Source organism: Hipposideros armiger, unplaced genomic scaffold (genome assembly GCF_001890085.2).
Source record: "Hipposideros armiger isolate ML-2016 unplaced genomic scaffold, ASM189008v1 scaffold_240, whole genome shotgun sequence".
Lineage (NCBI taxonomy): Eukaryota > Metazoa > Chordata > Mammalia > Chiroptera > Hipposideridae > Hipposideros > Hipposideros armiger.
Genome location: NW_017731590.1, coordinates 590,077 through 615,502, shown reverse-complemented (window position 1 = coordinate 615,502; position 25,426 = coordinate 590,077). Strand labels below are relative to the sequence as shown.

General features: G+C 37.5%; 1 protein-coding gene across 1 annotated transcript in view; it reads left to right on the top strand.

Moving 5' to 3' along the window:
- The window catches only part of PATJ (PATJ crumbs cell polarity complex component), a 351,381-nt gene that overhangs the window by 168,176 nt on the left and 157,779 nt on the right, over positions 1-25,426 (top strand). Inside the window, exon 27 of the mRNA XM_019655480.1 lies at positions 15,136-15,332. Within this exon, the coding sequence (XP_019511025.1) occupies positions 15,136-15,332 (197 nt within the window). The remainder of the gene's footprint in view (positions 1-15,135; positions 15,333-25,426) is intronic.

Below are 25,426 nucleotides of genomic sequence, written 5' to 3'. Positions count from 1 at the left end.
CCCACAGCCCTGCATGTCCATCAGAGGAACATGTTTTATTTCTATTCTTTGACCTTATAGGGTGGAAGTAGGGGACCAGGGAGTTAAGTAGTTCAGTTGGCCAGGGACAGAGTAAACCAGTGACAAGGGCAGAATGCAAGTAGAGAGGGCACAGCAGTCTGTGGGCTGTGGGGTAATGATCACGTGGAAAAATTACAGATGTGGAAAGCTCTGGGATCCTGCAAAATAAAGAAAGTAGAGGAAGAGTAGGAAGCAGGACCAGGTGGTGTCGTATGCTTCAAATGGGTTACCTGACATGCTCTTCCTAACAACGCAAATACATGGTTACTATTATTATTTTTACTTTGCATATGAGGTAACTGAGGAAAGAAGGAGGTTAATCAAATCCAAGGTTTCCCAACTGCAAGTGGCAGAAGTAGGATTTGAACCCCCCCAGTCTGACTCCAGAGCCTCCACTCTTAGTCACTAGGTTTTATTGCCCAGTTTAACTGAGGAGGCATTGCTTTGGATAGTCCAAGTACGAGGGATTTTTACCAGGAAGATCCAGGCTCCCTGGAGCACTCACCTGGCAGTTCCTCCAGGAAGCTGTTATAGAGCATTTAAAGTGGACTTTGGGTACCCTTTGCACCAGGTAACTTGGATTTTCTCTGCGAGTGCCCCCTCATCTATTTGTGTTGTTGTTTGTTTATTTAAATTTACTTTTCATTTATAGTTGACATACAGTATTATGTTGGTTTCAGGTGTACAACATAGTTATTAGACATTTATATAACTTACAAAGTAATCCCCCTGACTAGTCTAGTACCCATCTGACACTATACATAGTTATTACGATATTATTGACTCTATTTCCTATGCTGTACTTTAACATTCCTATGACTGTTTCTATACTTGGCAACTTGTATTTCTTAATTCTTCCTCTCTTCACCCATTCCCCCAACCCCTCTCCCATCTGACAACCATCAAAATGTCTTCATCTTTATTTTATTTTTTTATTTTTTTAAGAAATTTTATTGGGGAACAGTGTGTTTTTCCAGGACTGATCAACTCCAAGTCAAATAGCTATCCTCAATCTAGTGTGGAGGGTGCAGCTCCGCAGCCCATGTGGGAATCAAACCGGCAGCCCTGGTGCTATGAGTCCGCGCTCCAACCACCTGAGCTAACCGGCTGCCCGTCCTCATCTTTATTTTTGAATGATAATCTGTGAAGACCATAGAATTCCATCACAATTTAAGCAAAGTGAATTGCTAGGAAAGGCAAACCTGAAAAAATACTGTCTCTTGCTCTTAACTTCTTGAGGCTGCAAATCAGGTATTATCATTAACTGAGTGCTTACTATGTGCCAGATACCATGATAGGTGTTGGAGATACAAAATAAGTGAGATGGATATACCGTATTTCCCCATGTATAAGACGCACTTTTTTGGGGGAAAATTTGGGATCTAAAAACTGGGAACATCTTATACAGTGATTGTAGATTTCAAATGCCATAGATGGACCTGAGGAGGAGGCAATATATGAAGACAGTGATTCGTCATCAGACACAGATGAGGACAAGCTAATGGTTGGGAGTTTTGACAGTGATGAGGAGTTGTATGAATTTTATGATGAATAAAACTAGAGTTCAATAATTTTATGTAATACATTTTTTTTTCAAATTTCGGGCCCCAGAATTAAGGTGCGTCTTATACATGGGGAAATACGGTAGGTCTGGTTCTCAAGGAGTCCCAGTCCTACATGGAAGTTAGATGTCAGTTTTCACAGTAGACAAAGAGCTTTGCTAGAGGAAGTTTCACAGGGCACCTTGGACTCTGAAGGACTGAATCCTGCCCAAGGAGTCATGCAATGCTTCTTTGAGCATTGTACAAAGTCACAAAGGCATGAAAACACAGGGAACTATGATATTATAATATGGCTAGAGTGCATCATGCAAGAGAGCATGGCAGAAAATGGCCCTACAGCAGAAAAATTTACCGACCACTTTTATGTTCCTCGTACAGAGCTAAGAGTATGATGGACTTACAAGGCTATCAAAAATGTAAGGGGTCCTTTTAATTTTATTTAGCCATGCTAAATTAAGATCTCTCCTTTTATTTGAAAAACCTTGATATGTTTCTAAACATTATTGTTTTACTAATTTTACCTTCAGTTGTCTTAAGATTTGAAATTTATATTCAAGGAAATATACCTTTAACAAGCATTCACTACTGCTGTTTATAGGATCGACTTGACTACCCATTAGAAAAAAAAGATAAAGTGCGCTGAATACAGTCTTATTTTACCTTTTAAAGATACAAGTGGTTTATAATTTATAAAAGCAACCAGTGATTTATGTTAAAATATTGACTCTGCCCTTTACTAGCTAATTTTCTTGGGCAGTTAACTTAATTCCTCCCAGCCTCAGTATTTCTTATTTCTAAAAAGGACTACTGAAGTTTTAAATGAGATCATTTATTTGAAGGTAACTCTCACTCCAGAGGCAGCCTCTGTTATTGTTATAAATTTGAGTTCAGAAATGCCTATAAGAGATTTTAGATTGTTTTCAACAGCTGTTTCCTTACTTGCTTTCCTCCTCTGCTGCTACTTTTGCCTTTATATTTTGCTTGTTTCTTCCAATTTCATCCCCTCTCATTTAGCTTTTCTTTGATCTTGTGAGTCCAATTGTTCACTGATGTGCAAGATTCTGTCCAGGTTCTGACTGTTAGCTGCTTTCAGAGTGTGACACAAATGAGAAAAGACTGGCTACAGTGCCTGAAGTCATTTCTTTTTCATGTTATCATCTCGACTGCCTAAGAAAAAGCCAAAAAGATTAAAACTCAAGGGTTAAAATATTAAATGGTGCAAGAGTACCAACACCGGAAAGAAAACAAGTATCTATTCCTCTGTGGGAAAGAGATGAATGATGAGGGTTGTCGGCTTATTTTGACAGCCTTGGTGGCTTTTCTGTATCTTTATTATGACCATCTTAGCAACCGGGTTTTTTAGAACTTAATCTTTCTTGTTGACTTTAAGTGTACGGGATAGATGCTTCCTTTCAATAGCAGCTTTTCTACAGAATATAAATGTGGTTGGCTTCCTAACTCTCAGTTGTCATTTTTGGCAAATTTAGATCTGGATCACATAACCTTAAATAGAATTTCAGGGGTTAACTTTTTAAAAATAGATTGTATTTTCTTCCTTCTCTCCCTCCCTCCCTCCCTTCCTTCCTTCCTTCCTTCTTTTGGTAAAAAACTATTCTGAATAGTGCTGCTATGAACATGGGTGTGCAAAAGTCTCTTCAGTACCCCACTTTCAGTTCTTTTGGTTATAATCCCAGAAGTAGAATTGCTGAATTATATGGTAATTCTATTTTTAATTTTTTGAGAAACTGTCATACCGTTTTCCATAGCAGCTGCACCATATGACATTACTACCAACAGTGGACAATGGTTCTAGTTTCTCTACAACTTCACCAGCACTTCTTATTTTGTTTTGTTTCATTGTTTTGTTTTTTATAGTAGCCATCTTAATGGGTTTGAAGTGGTATCCCATTGTGATTTTGATTTGCATTTCTCTGATGATTAGTGGTATTGACATCTTTTTGTGTGTTTGTTGGCCATCTGTGGGTCTTCTTTGGAGAAATGTCTTTTCAAGCCCTTTGCCTATTTTTAATCAGGTTGTTTGTTTTGTTGTTGTTGAGTTGTAGGAATTCTTTAATATTCTGGATATTAACACTATGTAAATAATTAAAACTGGTTTATGTGTTACAACTGGAAGAGATAAGCAAGGAAAGCTTTGGCTGGTTAAAGAACAAACCTCAGGTACATAAAGCTACTGTGTGCTAGGCATTAAGCTAAATACTTTATATTCTTTAATTCTATCTTGTCAAATTCCTAGGACAGGAAAGGTAATTGTTCTTATTTAAACGATGGGGAGGTGGGGTAAAGTAACTTGTAGGCGGTCAACAGACGCAATGTGGCATCAGTGGAATTTGAACAGTAGTTTTTTTTTTTTTGAACAGTAGTTCTTTTTCAATTCACCATGTGTGTTTCAGTGAAGATCTTTCTGACTCTAAACTTCTTGTGCTTTTTTCTAATTGAGTCTGGTTTAGCATACCTAAACGATAGTGTTTCTAATATAGACGAAACATCTGAATTACCCAGAAAAGATGTTCTTCTCAGTTTAATCTTGGAGTCTTTTATTAAAAGTTAGTTCTTAAGGGAAATAAAACTGTATTAATTGGAAATTTTGACTAACTTAACCTGTTTCTTGACCAATTCAGATACAGAAGAATTTGTAAGTCTGTGTTTCTGTGATTTATTCATATATTTATGCTGCCCCTACTCTGGATGAAGACCTCTGCTTACACAAAACAGAGGGGGTTTCTTCTGTCGTAATAGTGGGGAACATGAGAAATAAACAACTGAAGACGGCTACGCAAAATGCTGTCAAATGTCAGCTAGAATTCTACTTCGCCCTTAACCTTGCTCTGATGGTTATTGGAACTAATACATTGTTTGGGGCCCTGGACAAACATAGCCAGATGGTTTCCTGAGCAGGTATATAGTATACAGAGGAAAGTTTGCTTCCAAAGTATCAGTCACTAAAGGGACCAAGTAAACTTGGCAAGTATCATATTATATTCCTTTTTCTACATTCTACTACCGTTCCCTTTAATTACTGGAAACTGCCATTTTCCCCCCTCCAGAAAATATAATTAAACACCTTTGTGCTGTCAGTACCACTGCTGTTCTCCGTGCTCTGTTTCCAGCGCGGGGCTTTCAATGAGCATTACTGCGTGACCAGGTAATGACCAGGAAGCAAAATCAGCGCAACTCACACATTTCTACTACGCTATAACCACAACGAGCTTGCAACTCGATGCTTTTATAGTGATTAAAGAACCATATTCTTTATTCTGCTGATATTTAAAATGTGATTGTAAAGAGTGTTTGTTTGTTTTTTTAATTACATTTGGTTTTTTCAAGACTCAGTAAAAAGCTGAGGTCAGTAATAGTCAAACACCTTTTTATACCTGTTTCCAGGCACCTTTAAGGTCCATAAAGGCATTTTGATCTTGGATAGGGAGTTATGGTAGGTTTTTCAGACAGTATTCTTTAGTGTGTATAAGAATTACATAGATATGTTTTTAAAAAAAATAACATGGTGGCTCCTTGTCCGTGCACCAAGATTTAGATTTTGTAGATATAGCCTGGAGCCCAGGCAACTGCATCTTACACAGAACTACCTCTGGTGATCCGTGGACCACACTTTGGGAAATACTGGTTTGGGTATAATGGTGCTCTTATAGAAAGGCCTCACTGGACATATCCATTAAGACTAAACGTGTAAGCCTGTGTGTTTGAACATGGAGGTAGATGTGACCATCTTCCCTAGTTAGGGTAGATAAACTTTCCTCTGTGTTAAACTATTGGGTTGTTGGAGAAGTCATGACGCACTTTTGCAACAAAAAGAAACATAGAAAAAATACGTCGTGACTTTGCCAACTACCCAATAATTTATGTTTTAAGCCTATAGGTGGTCAGTGAACTTGCACTTTGTAGATAGAAAATTTGCAACTCCATCTCCCTCAACGAGTGATGGCCTTACCCCACATCCTTCGTTATCAGAGGGGTTTGACAGAGCGGCCAGTTTCTTCCCAGCATGAAATAAAGAAAAAAAATGGGATGAGATTTGTGAAAATGAGAGAAGATAACCCACCCCTGACTTCAGTTTAGACCTGGCCTAATTGCCCCAATATCTGAGACTTAGAACAGTGAGTGAAACTGGCTTAATTAAGGAGAACTTTTGAATTTTATTCCAGGTTTTGCCATTAGTTTGCAATTAACCTCTATGGTCCTTGGTATCCTTTATTGTGAATGCTCTGGACCAGTTTCTTTCCCTCTCCAAACTAAATGTGATTAAGAATTTAGGTACTGATTACCAAAGTTGAATCTTTCCTAGTCTGCTGTTATGTAACTGAAAGATTCCAATCATATTTGGGATTTCTTAGTCTTTTGATAGTGCCTAATTCAACCTTTTTTTTTTTCCTTTCTTAATTCACCGTTATATCCTTAGCAAGTAGTATAATGCCTGGCCCAGAACAGGCATTAAGTATTTTTTTTAATGAATAAATGGAATGAAGTTAACTATTACTGTTTTTTCTGACTCTTTGAGTTCCTTTTTCTATTCCTTATGACCCCTTAACCCATATTATATCCATTTCTTATCACTCTTGGTTGCACAGTAATGGTATCCTAAATGGTCAGGTTTCCTGTTCTCCTTGGAGCCATCCTCCCCTAGTTGAGTGTTCATTTATTGTCAAACACTGTTCAAAATGTTTCATCCATCTCTGCATTAGCTAGCAGCTGTTCCATGCTTATTTTCCCCTTCATCCTTGAACTCCAGGTCAAATTTAGCAGCTCTCTGTTGTTGACACCACAAAGCAGCTCATTCCAACTAAATTGTCACCTCTTTGTCCTTCACACATTGTCTCTAAGAATCTGACCTCAATTTCCCTGTTATCCTTCCCCTTCCTTTACCTGAGACATCCCAACAGTTCACAAGCCTTATTGATTTTGTCTATCAAATTGTTTTCTGCCACCACATGCCAGCTTTGCCTCTTAATTCTTTGTCCACTATTCTATTTTTATAGTATTCCTGTTGGTCTTCCTGTTTCCTCTTCTTCCCTCTTCAAGTCATCCTATGTGTATTGCTGCCAAATTAAACATCCAAAGGCTGGGCTCTGGTGATCGCCTATGCGTGTTCCATGTCTCCCCCTAAATTGTAAATTCCAAAAGGACTGAGGCAAGTTTCAGGCTTCCCTTCTGCCGCTCTAGCAGATGTGAACATAACATGCTTTTTAAAAATCTTCTTTGTGTGGTGGGTAAGCATATGGGATTTGGAGTGAGACTGATGTAAACCTGAACCCCAGGTCTACCAATTACTAAATGTGAGTCTCGGAAAGTTCCATAACCTCCATGAGCCTCAGTTTCATCATCTGTAAGATGGGATGATTGTGTCTTGTAGGATACAATCTTGTTAAGAGGGTTTCTTTTAGTTATGAAAATTTTCAAACATGAAGAGAACAGTCAGTGAATTCCTATATATTATTCTCCCAGATTCAATAATTACCAAGGTTTGGGCCAGCCGAGTGGCGCGTTGGTTAAGAGCTGGCTTGGGACGCCAGCTCTGAGCAACAGGGCCCTGGTTCAGATCCCACATGAGGGCCAGTGACACTGCCCTCTACAACTGAGATGGTGAGCAGCAGCTCGACCTGGAGCTGGGCTGCCATGAATCGCCAGCGACAGCGTAGGCTGCAGCCCCTGCTGCAGTGGGCTGCCATAAGCTACCGTGTGTGGCCGGCAGCCAGCGTGAGCGGCCAGCAGCTGGTGTGAGCTTCCAAGAGCCGCCATGAGCAGCAAAAAAGAGGCCGGTGACCGATCTGCCTCACCCGGGAAGAGCGCAGTGATAATATCAACATGGGCCAGTGAAGCAACGTCCTCCACAACTAGACTGAAGAACAAAAGGACAGCAACTTGTCTATTCCCCTCCCCCCCGATTCCCCAGCGCTGTTCCCCTCCCCCTATTCCCCAATAAAATCTTAAAAAAAAATAAATAAAAATAATTACCAAGGTTTTACTGTACTTGTTTCACCTATCCCTTATTTACCTTTACTAAAATATTTTTAAACCATTTCCAGACATCATGTAATTTCATCCACACAGATGCATCTCTAAAAATATAGCTACAATACCATTAATTTACCTAACACAATAATTTTTTGGTTTTATCTAATAATATATAAACCATAATCAAATTTTTTATCGTCTCCAAATGTATTTTTATAGTTGGTCTTCACATTACATTATTTTGTTAAGTCTCTTTTTAAAAAATAAATTTATTGAAATATATGCAAATAGAAAACTGTACTACACTTGGATGAATTTCCACTCACCATCCAGGATATAAAATAGAACATTACTACCACCTGGAAGTCACTTTGATACAGTATTTCTTCCCTCTTCCTCAAAGGTGAATATTGTCTTGACTTCTAAAACAATAGATTAGCTTTGCCTGTTTTTGAACTTGATAAAAATTGAATCATGTGGTATATGCACTTTTCTATCTTGTTTTCTTTCACTCAGTGGTACATTTCTAATATTCAAACCATTGCTAATGTTGTTGCCTACAGCAGTGGTTGTTTTTCATTGTTGAATAAACTTCCATTGTATGAATATGCCACAATTTGCTTATCCATTCTATGGTAAATGGGCATCTTGAGGGTTGTATTTAACACTGAATATGCAAAGGGATCAGCATAGTGCCAATGAAGATTCAGTTAATATTAATACAGTATCTTGAGTTTAAAATTTGCTCATTGTGTATTGACTTATTTAACTTTGATTCATCTAATGGGAATATTTTAGATTTTCATTATTGGCTGAGGCTTTTTTCCCTCACTCTGTGGTCTATTAAGGAAGTAATGTTAATGATTTTTGTTCTAATTGACTACCTGAATTTTGTCACTGTAAGTTTATGGTTGATTTTATTTTCCATTCTTGTATCTAATATGGACTGAAAGTTTGTGAAAGAAAGGAAGGAATTTTTTTTTTAAGCTGAGCCATCCTGCCACCTGTTGGCAGCTCAGCGGCTGCTCAGCTCAGGCCAGGACTCGAACCGCTGTTGCTCAGAGCTCAAACTCTTGAGCGAGCTCTTAACCAACTGAGCCACTCAGCCGGCCCTTAGGAAGGAAATTTTTTAACTTCTCTTTTTTTTCCCCCTAAGGTTTGTATCTAACACTTCTTTTATTTAATTTTGACTCTGGCTTTCACCTAAGATCATAGACTCCATGACTAATCTTTCTGGTTTCACATCTCAACTTTACCACTCACTAGATGTGTTACTGCACAAGTTATTTACCCACTTTGTGCCGTAGTTTCCTCATCTGTAAAACTGAGACGAATACCTACCATGTAGAGTTTTTACAAAGATTAAATGAGTTAAACTGTAGTAAAGTGCTTAGAGCAATATCTAGCTATTATTATACTTAACAGTAGTTCTCATGTTTTAGAGAGATCCTTATAGATCCTCATGATACTGTGTTTCCCCAAAAATATGACCTAACTGAAAAATAAGCCCTAGCATGATTTTCAGGGTGCTCATAATATAAGCCCTACCCCAAACATAAGCCCCAGTTAAGATCATCAGCCAGACATGACTTTTTGCATAAACGTAGATTTTTGTACATGAATAAATGAATAAAATGTGTCTTTTTGGAGCAAAAATTAATATAAGACCCGGTCTTATTTTCAGGGAAACATGGTATTATCACATTTATACAGGCAAAAATATCTACTATTTAAGAAGAAAGTTTATTTGTTCTCATGCCAAATGTAGCTTCTTTACACTGACGTGTTTTCATTATTTTCTCCATTTGGTGTGGCTTTCGCTTGAGATTTTCTCCTTTCTACTGGAGTTCATATGCTGCATCTTCTGGTTATGGTTTTCTTTCATATGTACTTTTTAAATCTGCACATCCCAACCAACTCTCAGAGAATTAAAGTTGGTTACTGCATAAGAAAATTAATTGAGGTGTTTAACATAACCAGGTTATTTAAAAGTGGGGTTACTGTATTTAATGTATAAGAAAATGTATTTAAATTTTTTTCTGTATTATATTGTTGTGTATTATTTGGAAACACACCAGGTAACTAAATGTTTCTGGAGTTGTATTGGGTCATTATTCCAGTGTGTGGAACATTTTCTATTAAAATACTGAGCAGTAACTTGAATTAAGTTTCTTTCCTGCGAGAAAGGCTTTGTTACTTAGCAACACCTAATATCCTATGATGGTAGGAAAATATCCTGAAACTGTAATGGAGAAATCTTATTGGCTTTCTTTGACAAGAAAAAGGCATTGATGCTTTGATACAGAATTATGAGCAATTTGGGATTCCTTCAGATAACATTGTCATGAGGCTAGAAAATCCATGTTTAAAACAAATGTGACTGTTCAGCTGAATCAAGAAAACTCTTTTCTCTCCAGTTTTTCTACACTGATGTTCAGTCCGATGTATTTAAGTAAAACTTGGTGCCAAAGGAAGTAGGTTACTGATATCCTAATCTCTGAATTTTATTTAGAAATGGAAGGGCATCTAGATTATTTGGGATAGTAGCTACTGTCACTTGATTACACACTGTGAAGGTCAATGAAAATCAGTGTAAAGATTGGCTGTTTATTACAAATATTTCCTGGAAATACCAATAATGGGTATAGTAAGATCCTGGATCATTGTAACACTTTTAATATTTGTTGCTAAAAGCTAGTACTTGTATAATGGGGTGTGTGTGTGTGCGTGTGTGTGTACAGGAAACAAAGTATGGGTTCTTGGATTTTTTTCTCCTTAATTTTAGAAATGACCCTCATTGGCTTCAAATAAATTAATATTCTTCATTTCACTCCTTTAATGTATTTTTAGTGAAATTGCAAATGTTTGAAGAAAATCATTCATTCTCTTTATACTTTGCCTTCCCACTTATCCCCTCCCCCACTACTGGTTGCCATGGAAACGACTCCCAGCAGCCCTTAGAGCAAATGCCAGGCAGTGTTGGGTTACCCTGCCAAGGAGCCACACGTCTGATGCTGCAGGATAGTGTGTGCTGACTCAGCTGTGTTCAGACGTGCTACTGTGATTTCTTTCTAAAATTCTGAGTTAACAAACTCGCGTGCGCTGTCTTGGTTTTTCAAAGAATGAGACTGCAACTGAGCTACACACACACACACACACACACACACACACACACACACACACACACACTTTGGTTTCCTTCTCTCCTTTTGAAATTCTACTGTACCTACAGAGTAGAAGTAATTGGTAATAGAATTTTCAGAAAACTTATGAGATCTGAGAGGGAGGGAGAGGCAGCTACATGTGGGAGGGTGGGAGACAGAGGTAGAAAGATTGAGATTGAGATTCTAAAGTAATCGATTGGATAGTTAAAACAAATTACTTATTTAATCCTGAGCATGATTGTGGAGCCAGAAACAGTCACCATATTAGATTAGTTTTGTGAAAGGCATATGTAGAGGCTGCCTTAAATTTTGGTACTGTGATCTTCATGGTTGAGTGTCATGATCGCTGTAGAAAAAATTTTGCATTGCATGGGAGATTATCTACAGATATACCTGCACATGAAAATCATCTAAGGACCCTGTTTCAAAGAGAACTTTACTCCAAATTTACTGGCTCAGAATCTCAGCCGGTGGAGCCCAGTCCTGATTCTGTTTTATAGGCTCCAAGGGTGATTTTCAGATAGCCAGCTGGCAAATTATTGAAGGAGGCTGGGCCTGGGAACGATTGTTTCAGCTTCCTTAAGGGAACCTCTTATTATAAAAAATTCTGCCAATCTAAGTAATAGCTGTGGTGTGATGGAGAGAGCACAGCCCTTGGATTCAGCAGACCTGGCCCAAACACTGGCCAAATCACTTTACCTCTCTGAGTATCAGTCCACTAACCTGCAAATGGAGGTGTGTACAAAGGTGTGGGGAGGATTCAAAGACATGATAAACTGAAATGTTTCTTTTATGGAAGGAGGTATTATGATAATATGAGGATTCTAAAGATAACTTTAACTGAGGGAGACATTTGAATTCATTTTTATTTTTCAAAATGCTGTTAGAGAAACTTAATATAATTTGGTAGAGAAGGACTGGGACTACGTATTAGAAGACTTTAGTTTCTAGCTATAAATTAGCTTCATAACCTTGTACGAGATCTTCATTTCTTCAGTCTTATTTCTTAATTTACACAATGGAGTCCAAAGTGTGTGGGGGCAAGGGGTGCTTTATAAGAAGGTAGCTTTACACGATTTCTTGGTTTGTTTTGCCTGAATTAAAAGTCTCTGGTTTGATGATATGGTGAAAACATAGCATTTAGTTTGTGTAAGAGTTGGACCTGTAATCTTTCAAGCCCCTTATACTTATGAGTCTAAATAAAACCTAGGATAACCCAAATTCTGAGGTCTGAACATCTTAACAAAATTTAACTGAAGATTAAAAGAACATATGTGTTACAGAGCATTTGGCACTTTTATTGTCTTATTACTATTCCTGTTTTACGATACATTGAAAAAAATGATAAACCTTTTTGCTTTTCAAGTTTCTTCAGTTTATTTAATAGTCAGTTTCAAAAGATACTATACATATAGTAATTTGTTTTTCCAGTAGTCCCAATGGATTTTGTTAGTTTTGAACACAAATCTAAAGAAGAAACCATTCTCCTACTTCTTATAACTGCAAGAATGCATTGTCTTTGAAAACATTTTAAGTGTCTAATGCTTTTAGGTCTCAGTCACTTTTTTGTTGCATTGTTTGGGGCATTGATTCAACAGTATGGCATAGCAATTGAAGAAGACCTTAGAAACCATTTGTTCATGCTTTAAACTGGCATATATCACACATAATACCCACCTAGTATATGCTAGGCATTGTTGTAGATGCAGAAGACAGCAGTGAGCTGGATGTACAAGGAACCTCATGGAGTTTATATTCTAGGATAGGGAAGTAGAAAGAAATAAGAAATCTAAAAAGATATTTTAAGGTAGTACTGTGAAGACAGACAGACAAAACTGGGTTCATATCCTAATTATACAAGTTACTAGCTGGGTTACCTTTGGCAAGTTATTTAACATCAGAGATGTTATTTCCCACATCTAGAATGCAGAGATGACAATTCTTACCTGATAGGGTGGTTTTTAGTATGAAAGGAAAAAAAGTATTGAAAGATTTAGTATAGTTTTTGCAATTTAGTAAGTCTACAATAAATTAAAATATTTTCTTAACCCATTCAAGTATGCTCTACTCTTCATGGTTCTAGGATTTGTTTTTTTGCTGAGCTTTATTCTGTTGAGCTTACCTCCTTCTCCCATAAATAATAATAATGATGATGATGACAACATCTAGGAAAACGGAGTAAGTCATTCGTTAGTGTTTAGGCAAATGAAGTGGGAAGAAGTTGGATGCTGGATTATTGCAAATGTCAACTAATGAAGTTTTGGGCATTCTGCATAGATTAAGAGTTTGCTAGAAAATCTATAATATTCAGTGTAATTTGCAAACATTAGCTGGTTTTCCTGACAACTCAGTAAAATAGATTGGTGACATCAGCTGCTGATATTTTTATTATAGCCCTTATCTCTCTAAATTATAATTAGTCATATGTATGCTTGTCTCCAATGACAGATTCTAAGGTCCTTGAAAACAAATTTCATAGTGTGCCCTTTGTGTCACAAGCCTGATGTGAATTTGGATTCAAAACCAATATTTGTTAATTGAAAAAATGGGATTTAGTAGTGACATAACAAAACATTGGTCACAAAAATAGGGCTTCTGGTTTCAAAAATTTAGGATAATAAATCTATAAATTAGTCCTTTGGTGGGATATTGGTAAGGGAACTAATTTTTGAAGGGTGTTTTAAGGATAGTTTTTTTTTTAATTGTGGTAAAATATACATAGCCAAGCTACCATTTTAGCCATTTTTAAGTTTGACATCTAGAATTATGATTTTTTAAATTTAATATTTATTTGCTTCCCCTGTTTTACTAGGTGAGCATCTTGAGGGTAACACATGTCTTGTGTGTCTTTCTTTATTCAAGTCCCCACATAATGTCTTATTCTTGGTATTGACCAGGAAAACTACTTTGAGTGTATTTACTTGAATGTTAATATGACTTAATTTTTTTTCCTACATAGATAACAGTTTTGCTATATTACAAGTCCTTTATTTTACCGTATTTTGTTAAGTGCTGAAGTTTACATTTATTTACTCTCTCATAAGGCAGTGCTTGTTAAGTCTAGTTAAGTCGGATACAGTGAACTGGGCTGTCTTCTCCTCCCCCTCCTCCTTAAGATACTTATTTGAGTTAAGCTTTCAGTTTGCAAGCTTTCCTCCTAAGGACAGTGAATATAATATAAGTGGAGCATTTCACTAAGCATACAGAGTTTCAGCACAGTTACAATCTACAAATCTGTTATTCTGTTGATGAGATAATTTTATCACAGCCACAGCAGTAGTCTTCAAGCCTTGTCGCCCTGGCAGCACACCTGGCCTGAGCTGGTGCAGTGTGGGGTACAAACCATGTTTAAAGCACTCTCGCTTCCCACACCTGTCTGCCAATGTGATTTTGTTGCACAGAACCAACACAAGTGAAGCATAGCCTGCCAAATCCTAAAATAGGTCATTTAGACCATAAAATGGAGGTAGCACGTAAGACAGAAGATTGAATAAAAGAATTATAGAATACTTATAATCCATAAGCCATTAAGTCTTTTAATGTATATTTTAGTTCATTTTTCCAACATCCATGAAGTGGATAATGCAGTGCCCATTTTACAGGTGAAATAGAATTCCATAAAGATAAACTAATATATTAATTATTGGATATTGATTAAGTGGTAGATTTGAGGAATGAATTCAGAGCTGACAGCTAAACCAATATTCTTAATTCCTCGTTTTTACTGAGATACCACCCAATATTATTCTGTACCTTTTATATACTTAAAATAAATATAAGTGGGGGAGGGGGGTTGTTTCTTTTGAGGGGTGAAAAAGATAACTCTTGCATTGTTCTGTATACCTGAAACTAATAATAAAAAATAAATATATTTAGAATTAATTGTTGATTTTCTTTCCTGTTGGACTGCAAGTCCATGAGAATAGATGTCTGTTTTGTTCAGCATGCTATCTTGAAAACCAAACATTTTGCTTGGCACGTAGCTGGTGCTTAGTAAATACCCTTTGTTCCCCTTTCCCTCCCTCCCCCCAACTTTTTTTTTTTTTTGAGGGGATATAGGGAGGCCAAGGTTCCCACCACATTGTTTTTGACTGTCTCAGGTAAGAAAATAATGCATGGAAAGTCTAGGTCAGTGTGAACCTGAACAATCAGGGAAGGTTTTATGGATGTACTAACCTCCTTAGATGGAGATAAAATAATTCTTTACATAAGGCTATGAATGACCTCAAGCACTTTATCCTCAAAGAAGGGACCATTCTTTGTAGACGAATCACAGTAAGGATGGGGAAATGCTGACATCTCTGTAATATAGATTCAATTGCTCTATTCAATTTTCTTTTTTACCTTTTTTTTTTTAATAGAAAAAATCCGGCAAAAATATGCAGATCTGCCTGGAGAATTGCACATTATTGAACTTGAAAAGGATAAGAATGGACTTGGACTCAGCCTTGCTGGTAATAAAGACAGGTCACGCATGAGCATATTTGTGGTGGGAATTAACCCAGAAGGACCTGCTGCCACGGACGGACGAATGCGTGTTGGAGATGAGCTGTTAGAGGTGAGGGGCACATATTTTGTATTTCTCTTTTGGTGAGGTGAAGGGGAGCACAGCATAGCATGTGGTAAAATAAGGTCAAGAGGAAGAATTGTGACAAATTTTTTTTTCAACTGTTTAAAATCATTTTTCAAAGCAAGAAAACATCATATTGTTGCTTGAACATATCATTTGCTGCTTGAGTAAAACCTAATCTTTCAAAATAATTTAGGAGCCCTTAAATAAAATCTCATGGAAATATATTAGAAGAATAAGGCTTGTTTTTAATATCAGTTCAAAGAAGTTCCAAATTAATGTGTTAATATATTATGTAATATTGTTGGTATTTATCAAAATTATCTTTCAGTTTTAAATTAACCCTAAGTGTGACATTTGTTTTTGTGGTTGTTGTCATTTAGTTTTGGGGGATGGTGTTAGAGCTAATGAAATCTTGGGATCTGATTGTCAGAGAAAGGTCAGTATATGTGACGTTCGTGATACGGGTCAAGGCCACATAGGCTCCTTATTTAGAAACAGAATAGAGATAAGAGAAGCTAAGGAGATGACCAATCCTCTGCTAATTACTATCTAGATGATTTCATCAATAAACTGAAAGGTTATTCTTATTTTCCTAAACTTAACATCAGGGTTTCTGTTCTGAGTTTATCTTAGTTTGATATTCATTTGCTTGTTCAATCACTCATTCATTCAGCTAATTTTCGAGTGTCTCTTAGGATCGGACACAGAAAAAGAGATGAATATATCCAGTCCCTTCATTCAAATATCTCAGTCTAGAGGAAGAGATAGACATGACAAAATTGTTGTACAGCAAAATGTACTATAATAATAACAACAGCAGCTAATATACACTCAGTATCAGACACAACAGCCTCTTTTACTGGTGAGGTCACAAAGTAAATGATGGTGTTGGGACTCAATATCAAGCCGTTTGACTTCTTTGCTTTTTGTTAACCAGTGTGCTCTAAGGCTTCTTGGATAAAATGCTCCAACACTTGAACATTAAGGGGAGCTAAATCATGGAGGCACCAAGTGTCAGACTGCTTACTTAAAATCAGGGCTTACTGATTTTGTGTTTCATGATTTCCTCCTCAGACTCTGACTCAGAATAGAATTCACAGTCAGGAATAATTTGACTTGCCTAATAATATCTACAGACAAAGCTGGTCAGACACAACTGTGAGACCATTAGTATCACCTCTTTCTTTAAGCCCTGATAGTTTCTCCTCATCTAGAACCTATTTCCACAAAGAAGTCGCTTCTGGAATTACTTTTCTTTTCTTGCTCTTTTATAATATAGCTTTATGAAAGGGCCCCATATTGGGTAGTAGCACTGAGCAACATAATCATTAAATTAATAAAAATCAAAGATGATGGTGTGTATGAACTAATATAATTCATTGCTTCAAGTTTATTTCCGTTGGCTGATATTTAGAGATTTCTTTGGAGATGAGACTAAAGTGATGGTGGTGGTAATGATAATGAAAGCAAAAGCTAATATACAGAGTTATTACTGGAAGTCTACCTATGCACTCACATATTTGTATTCAGTGTTCTTAAGAGCCCTATATGGTAAGTACTATTATTAGCCCCATTTTATGGATAAGAAAACTGCGTAAGTAATTTGCCTAATATTACACAACTAAGTTACCAAGTTTCAATAAGACTCCAAGATCCATGCTCTAACCACTGAAGTATGCTGTGTTCCCCATGGTACTTCAACCAAAACCCCCTTTGTTTAAATCTACGAGAATTCTGATTTGTGATGTTCTAGTCTTTAGGGAATCGTGTATGTTAAGTCACTCTGCTGTGTTATACATACCTAGACACAGATTTCCTGTCTTGTATGGTACGCAGAAATGTTCCAAAGGCTATAATTTGGAACATGAAGATGCTAGTTCTATTCTCTCTGCCTTATTAAAACTCAAGATGGAATGGCCTGTGGGATCCAGACCAACAGGAGCACTGTTGTTTTATTTCTCTGTCTGACATTTTATTAGATGCGGGGAGCAAATGAACTGTGGCTGCAGAGTAATGAAAGTGTTGTACAGGCCATACACAGAAGTCATCACTGCAGGGGGCAGTGAGCCCTGGACTTAGAAGACCTACTTTAACTTACCCTAATTCTCTCAGTTATTAGTTGCATTTTATGTTTTCTTTGTTTTGTTGTGTTTATTAGTTGCATTTTAGAAGGAGCTTAACATAGTGCATGGCACATAGATGACTATTATTATAATTAGGTCACATTTCCTCCCTCACAGACAGAAACTTCAGATATCTGTTTTCTAGGCTCGAGGTTGGAAGAGCTCTCCCGGAGGAAACAGAATATTAGCAAATTGCCATATTGGCCCCCTCCTGTTCCTTCTTTGACTTCCTGAACTTGGTCCTTGTATTGCTATTCAGCAACTTTATCTTCATTCAAAGATAGAAAGAGGAAGAAGATTAAACATGGCAATAAATTAATGTCCTTCCCCTCCCAACTATTTCGCTTGTTTAAAAAGAAAATAAATAAAAGTACATTAGAACACAGATTCTAGAGTCACATGTCTTTGGCTAGTTGCTTATCTTCTCTAACCCTCAGTTGCCTCCTTTTTCGAGTGGCAATTATATATTCATTCAGCCAGTATCTTACTGTGCATCTGTCGTTTGGAGGCAGTACATAAAAGGTACTGATTTTACACTGGTGAACAAAATCCGTGGTACCTGTTCTTGTAGAGCTTACACTCTAGTTATTGTAGAGCATCATCCTCAAAGGGTGTTATGAGAATTAATGAGAAGATAATGTCAAGTTTTACCACAGTATCTGGCACATAGTAAGACCTTAGTACATTTCAGCTGATATTATTTATAATATAATATTTTTGTATGGATTTCTGTATTTCAGTTCTTTTTAGTTTGTTTATATTAATACATTAGTCGCTGAAAGTATGTCCCAGAGGGCAACCATCTTCTTACTCCTCAATAACTCCGTGCAGCATCTTGAAAAGCTGAGAGAATGAAAAAGTGCCCATACTGGATTCTTAAGGAGCTATAACCCATCTTCTCATGTGACTTTTGGCTCTATGTCAGGAATGACAGGTGGGAAAGAAAACTCCTGTGGGAACCATTTCCTTGTTTCTTTTCATAGCTGAGAAACAATTTCAGTCATGTCTCTATGATATGTGAGGAATTTGTATATGGCATGATATTAAATCCAGTGTGCTTTTGAACCTGAGAATAAGAAATTGATTCATTGATGAGTGCCAGGAAGCTAAAGCCAATGTTACAATAGCTGTTCTTTGGATATTGCAGTAAATTAGATGGTAGGACACTGCATTATAGAAGAGGCATTTACAGTGGGCTTTTAGATTCTATTTACAAGATTTCCAGGTGAGAGCACAGCTGTGTATTTCCTTACCCACACTCCCGTTTATTTTTGTGGTTTCTCTCTTCAGTTGAGGTAGACTTGTCCATGTCTTGATTACTTTTACAACTCCACCCTTTTCTATATTACTTCTCATTATTGCTTTGTTGTTATAGTTATATTGTTACTTTGCTCACGGCCTCTTTGTATTTATAGTTGATCTGACTTCTTTTAAGCCCTAAGCTAAAGCTAATTTATAGGAAGTCGAAAAGAGAATAGTCGAACATACCTTGTGGCTTCTTTGAAGGCAGAAACTCTGTGTCCCTCCTAGAGCCCTGTCTGTGAATACTTTGGGCACGACATTCGCCAGCAGTTTGTTGCTGTGGGGCTGCGTTGTGACAGTGGACGAGCAGCCAGCAGGTTCTGTCGATCGATGGCCCAGTTCATGTGTAAAAGAAATCTTAATGTTAAGCCCCTAGAAGACAATGTGATTAAATCTCAGCTTCTTTGCCTTTACTGTGATCCTAGTGTGGGGAGTTCTGAATTAATTTCAAAAGACGTGAACATATAGTTACCATGTAGACTGGAATGAGACTTGCACTAGAGTATTGGCTTTCCCTAAGCAATTAGTCCCAGAAAACACACAGGCCTGGGCATGGTGCTGTCACATGAATGTAGGATTTATTTGTAATCTTCCCTACAGTGTAAGTGTGGGAAGAGAGCGCTGATAGTGCTGTGTGGGGAATTGGAGTGATTTGTCAGGTTACAGAACAGTGTGGGTGGTACAAGAAGTGCACAATTGATGCGGCTAGCATGTAGAGCTGTGTCGTATCTGGCTCCCACATCCTTCAAGAGAGAGGAAGTACATTCCTTTTATAACATTTACCTGCAAGATAGCTAAAACTAAATCTTGTTATTTTGCATGTGTATGCATATACGCCGTCTGACAATTAAGTTCGCGAACTCATCCTAGAAACAGTGCTACATACCTCATTGCTGAATATCACTATGGTCACCTTAGAAGTACTCCCCTTAGGAAGGTATGCACCGACGCCAGCACCTAGTCCACACTTCAAAGCAATTTTGGAACTCTTTTTCTGGAATGGCCATCAGAGCTGTCACTGTATTACCCTTGATGTCCTGAATGTCAACAAAATGTCTTCCTTTCAATATTTCCTTTATCTTCAGGTAAAAAAAGAAGTCATTGGGGGTCAGATCAGGTGATTAGAGAGGGTGTTTCAATACAGTTCTTTGTTTACTGGCTAAAAGCCCCCTCACAGACAGTGCAGTGTAGGCTGGTGTATTGTCGTGATGCAAGAGCCATGAATTGTTGCCGAAAAGTTCATGTCATCTAACTTTTTCATGTAGCATTTCAGCCCTTCCAAATAGTAAACTTGGTTAACTGTCCAATCGGTACAAATTCATAATGAATAACCCTCTGATATCAAAAAAGGTTAGCAACATTGTTAAATATTTATTTAAGAACCATTAATTGTAAAAAACCTGGGTATTTCCCATATTTGCTAGGGATAAAGACCTACAACTGCAGGTAAACTCAGGCTATATTGTCTAGTAGTATTTATTTTAAAAAAGAAAGAAACTGAAACCATAAAAGTTAAATGACTGACACGGGTATGCGTAGCTACTTCATGACAAAACTCGTACCTGAGAGCCTTTCTCACCACACCAGTCCCACCGGTTGATCCTTCACCTCTGCTCATTGCCTGTCAATTATTTTTGAAATCTTTTGGAAGGTTTAGATGTGATTTAGAATCATAGTACAATAGTAAATAAATCACTACCGTTAGTGCATCCATACATAACATTCTTTCTAATTTATAGTCAAAAGCTTCTGTCACCTTAGATTGACTCTTTTAGATTATGATCATCCATGGATGTAATTTAATAAAGTGTACTTCTTAACAAAATAATTATGCCCTAAGAGACTTCATGTAATAAAATATCCCATTGTAGGAACACTAGTTTAAGGAGCAGAAAGTAAAGGATTTCAAAATCGCAATAAAATTATTTTTCCTACAGTTTCGTTAACGTAGATAGGTTTATAATAGCTAAAAGTGCAAAAATAAATTGATTGACCAATATTTTTTATTGTGGCATTGGTTTCATGAGTGTCAAAACATATCAAATTTTACATTTGAAATGATGTAATTTATTGTATGTCTATTATATGTCAATAAAGCAGTTAAAAATTGGTTGATGACACCTGACAAAAATAAATATCATAAGCAGTTCCTCAGCATGCCCTTCCCATAGACAAAGTTAAATTCACCCCATTTTGTGACTCATAAAATAGTCTGCAGCCTAACTCACAACTTCGAAAGTCAACAGAAGAGTCTGGTGCTGGCTAGGTGGTTGGTCTCACACACAGAACAGTCATAGGACCTCTACTGTGTGTGCAGCATTTTTCCTGTCTTCAAAATGCAGTCCCCCTGGTCATTACAGCATTGTAACCAATAGCTATCTGTGTCTTACTAAATCATCTTCCCTATGTAATCCATTGTATTTTGTCCAATTTCCGTTACAAAAAGATGTATTCATTAAGAGAGAGGACTTTTTTTTTTTTCTTTTAGCTGAGCCATCCTGCCACCTGTTGGCAGCTCAGCGGCAGCTCAGCTCGGGCCGGGCATCAAACCGCTGTTGCTCAGAGCTCAAACTCTTGAGCGAGCTCTTAACCAACTGAGCCACTTGGCCGGCCCATTAAGAGAATGTTTAGGAGTGGGGGAGCTCTATTGGCAATTGAGCCAACATTGATACTTACAATTTATGAGGCAGTGCTAAATTTTGTGTGTGTGTTCTGTCTCTTAACTTTTACAACAACCCAATGAAATGGGTGCTATTTTAATCCCTATATTACAGGTAAGAAAGCTGAGACACAAAGGGTAGAATCAACATGCAAACACTAGTTTTTCTGACGCCATGGGCTTTGCTCTGAAGTAATGAGTTCTGGATTAATACTGATTCTGTTGTAGAAGGTAATAAGTGAATTTCTCATCCTTTTGTAGTTTTGGTAGATCTAGTTGAATGCAGTTAATCCAGATGTAGTTTAAAATATCTGAAGTAGTTTCTCATGGTGCAATACCATGTTACTCTTTTTATCTTCTTAAAATTTAATTTCAGGGCAGCCGGTTAGCTCAGGTGGTTAGAGCATAGGCTCATAACACCAAGGTTGCTGGTTCGATTCCCACATGGGCCAAGGAGCTGCGCCCTCCACAACTAGATTGAAACAACTACTTGACTTAGAGCTGATGGGTCCTGGAAAAACACGCCATTCCCCAATAAAAAAAGTAAAAAAAATTTCAATTTCACTTTGAATTCATTAAAAGAAGAATGCAGTCAGTGAAAGTATACCTACAAGTATCTCTCAAGAACCAAAGAAGAAAAATAATTTTTTTCTGAGGTTGTTCTTGCCCAATTTGAGAGCTTCCCTGAACTTCATAATTTAAGAGCTTTCTCCCTCAGTACCATTATAGAGCTAAGGTTTTATTTTCAGGCTGCAGGAAATATTGTGTAAGACCTAGCTTATATTGGGTGGCCTCATTCTGTGTTTCCTGTAGTGAAGTCTTCGAGCACTACGCATATTTCTGCCATTTTTGTTTCTGTGTCTGGCTTATTGGGGGAAGCGTTTTGAATAATTTAATCACACTTCATTGTCGTTATGCTGCTAAAGTATTTAGGCTAAAGATCTATATTCTTACTGATCTTTTGGAAGCATGACAATCATTTAATTTTTATTATTGCATCCTCATTATTGTTCTGCAGAAGCTTTATGTGAGAGCTCTGCGGTGAGCCACAGTATCTTAAGATCATGGAGAAAAAGTGCCGTGAAAGCAGAAAGTAAAAATGAGGGTAATTGAAAAAACTTAGATTACTGTAGAAAGAATATAAGAACTAGGAATAGGAATGTATGAGGGGGTAGAAACCTGCCATTTGGAAGGAATAATTGGTGTTCAGCGGTGTCTCTCAAGACTCTCCTCTCTTTTCTGCAGTTTTTCCTCGGGTCTTACATGCCATTGGGATAGTTCTCCAGGACCTCTGGTCCTTCCTTTTCCCAGCCTCGTCCCCATTTCCTTACAGTTCTACTCATTGCTACTGTAGTGACCGTACTTGAAATGCAGTTTGGAAAGATAAAATCTTAGGTTATTGAGAAAGGTTTCCTTATATCAGCCCCAACATATAATTTATTTCTGTATTTCGCTTTGCATAGTAGACATTGAGACTCACAGTCACTTTTCAATCTTAAGGCACAAAACCTGGAAGAAAACTGTTGATGAAATTCTTTTTCTAAGTTTAACATACTCACAGTATCAAATAACTTCTTAAGCTCATCAAAAATGTGGTTTGCGTATATGTGTTTTAATTATTGTTTTTAAGAGAAAGCCTAAAATCAGTGATCCAACCTGAAATTCAGATGTTCCACCCAAAACAGTAACCATGAGCCTATTTCTCATTGTTTTACGGCAGAAAAAGTTATTCATTACACGTCATCACCACCACCCCAATTTCCTTAAACATAACAAAAACACAATAAAAAAATTGTGTATAGGTAACATATAATCATGTCAGGATGTAGAGTGCCTAATATCGCTTCAGATTCACCAGGTAATATAATGGCTAACACATAGTTGCTTTGTGTACAATAACATGGTTTCTGATAGCTCCACCAACATCCAAGCTGCACCTCCTTCTTGCTGCTACCAAAGGTGTGGTTCAAAACATCTCTCTGTGATTCTGTGCTTGAACTACAACTCAGGACTCTTCCCTCACAACATTTTGTTTGAAATGTTTTACTTTGTATTGGGGATGTAGATATAAATCTTTCCTGTATACACATTTACTGAAAAATACCGTAGTGAGAGGATATGTGGATTGTATGAAGTTGTAGTATTAAAAATCAAAAGGTGTTCTATTAGGAAAACCTTACCTGGGGAAGTATACCCACCCATCTATGTGTTTTTCCTCCTTTAAAAAAAGAACACTCTTATTATGGACATTTTTTGACATCTACAAAGTAAATAGATACCATAATGAAATTCTTTTGTATTGCCATCATATAGTTCAATAGTTACCAACATTCTGTATTTGCATATCATCTATACCTCCATGCATCCAATCCCTACTCAGTTATCACTATTTTTATAGCTTGTGTGTGTGTGTGTGTGTGTGTGTGTGTGTGTGTGTGTGTGTGGTAAAAATGACTTTAAAATGAAATGCAAACATCTTATCTGTACAATATCTACAATTGTATACACTTATACAACCCTAACATCTATCATTGCCATCTTTCCATGTCCTTTCCCATTGGAATCCCCCACCCCCCACATCCTGAGAACAACCACTGCATTGATTTTTTTTTTAACGTTTGATTATTTTTTCCTGTTCTAGAACTTCATATAAATGGGATCATACAGTATGTACTCTTTTGTGTCCAACTCTTTTTCTCAGCATGTCTGTGTTTCATCTACGTTGTTGCATGTATTTGTAGTTTGTTGCCTTTTGTTGCTGAATAGTATTCCACTGTGTAACTATGCCATGATTTGTTTATCAATTTACCTGCAGATAGACATTTGGATTTTTTTCCAGAGTTTTGGCTATCATGAACAAAGCTGCTGTGAACATTTATGTGACAGGTATTTTTGAGGACAAATATTTTCTTTTCTCTTGGGTAAATGACTGGGACACAGGATATGTGAGTTTAACTTATAAAGAATCTGCCAACTCTTTTGCCCGAGTGGCTGGGCAATTAAACATTCCCACTAGCAGTATATGAGCATTCCAGTTGTGCCACATCTGTAGCTGCTCTGGTGGGTATGTAGCAGTTCCTCCTTGTGGTTTTAATTTACATTTTCCTGATGACTGATTATGTTGAGCATTTTTTTTTTTTTCGTATTTAGCTGCCATTCAGATACATTCTTTGGTGGAGTATCTATTCAAGTCTTTTCCCCAATTTTTTTTTTTTAAACAATGTTTTTTGTTTTTTTGGGGGGTTTTTTGTTTTTTGTTTTTAAGGTTTTTATTGGAGAGTTGGGGGATGGGAACAGCACTGGGGAATTGGGGCAAGGGGAACAGACAAATTTTGTTCTTCAGTCTAGTTGTGGAGGACGTTGCTTCACTGGCCCAAGTTGGCACCATCATTGCGCTCTTCCCCGGTTGAGGCAGATCAGTCACCGGCTTCTGGATGGCCACTCACAGCGACTGCTGGCAGCTCACGCTGGCTGCTGGCCATTCACACTGGCTGCTGGCTACACACGGTAGTCCATGGCAACCCACTGCAGTAGGGGCTGCAGCCTACGCCGTCACCGGCGACTCACGGCAGCCCAGCTCCAGGTTGAGCTGTTGTTCAGCATCTTAGCTGTAGAGGACAGTGTCACTGGCCCTCATATGTGGGATCCAAACCAGGGCCCTCTGGCGTCCCAAGCCAGCTCTTAACCAACGTGCCCATTTTTAATTAGGTTGTTTGTCATTTTATCATTGAATGTAGGAGTTCTTTATAAATTCAAGATACTAGTTCTTTATCAGATATATCATTTATGAATCTTTTCTCTCAACCTGGCTTGTCTATTTTTTTCTTTCATTTTTTTTTTTAAAAGATTTTTATTGGGGATTTTGGGGGATGGGAACAGTGCTGGGGAATTGGGGGAAGAGGAACAGACAAGTTGCTGTTGTTTTTTTGTTCTTCAGTCTAGTTGTGGAGGACGTTGCTTCACTGGCCCAAGTTGGCACCATCATTGCGCTCTTC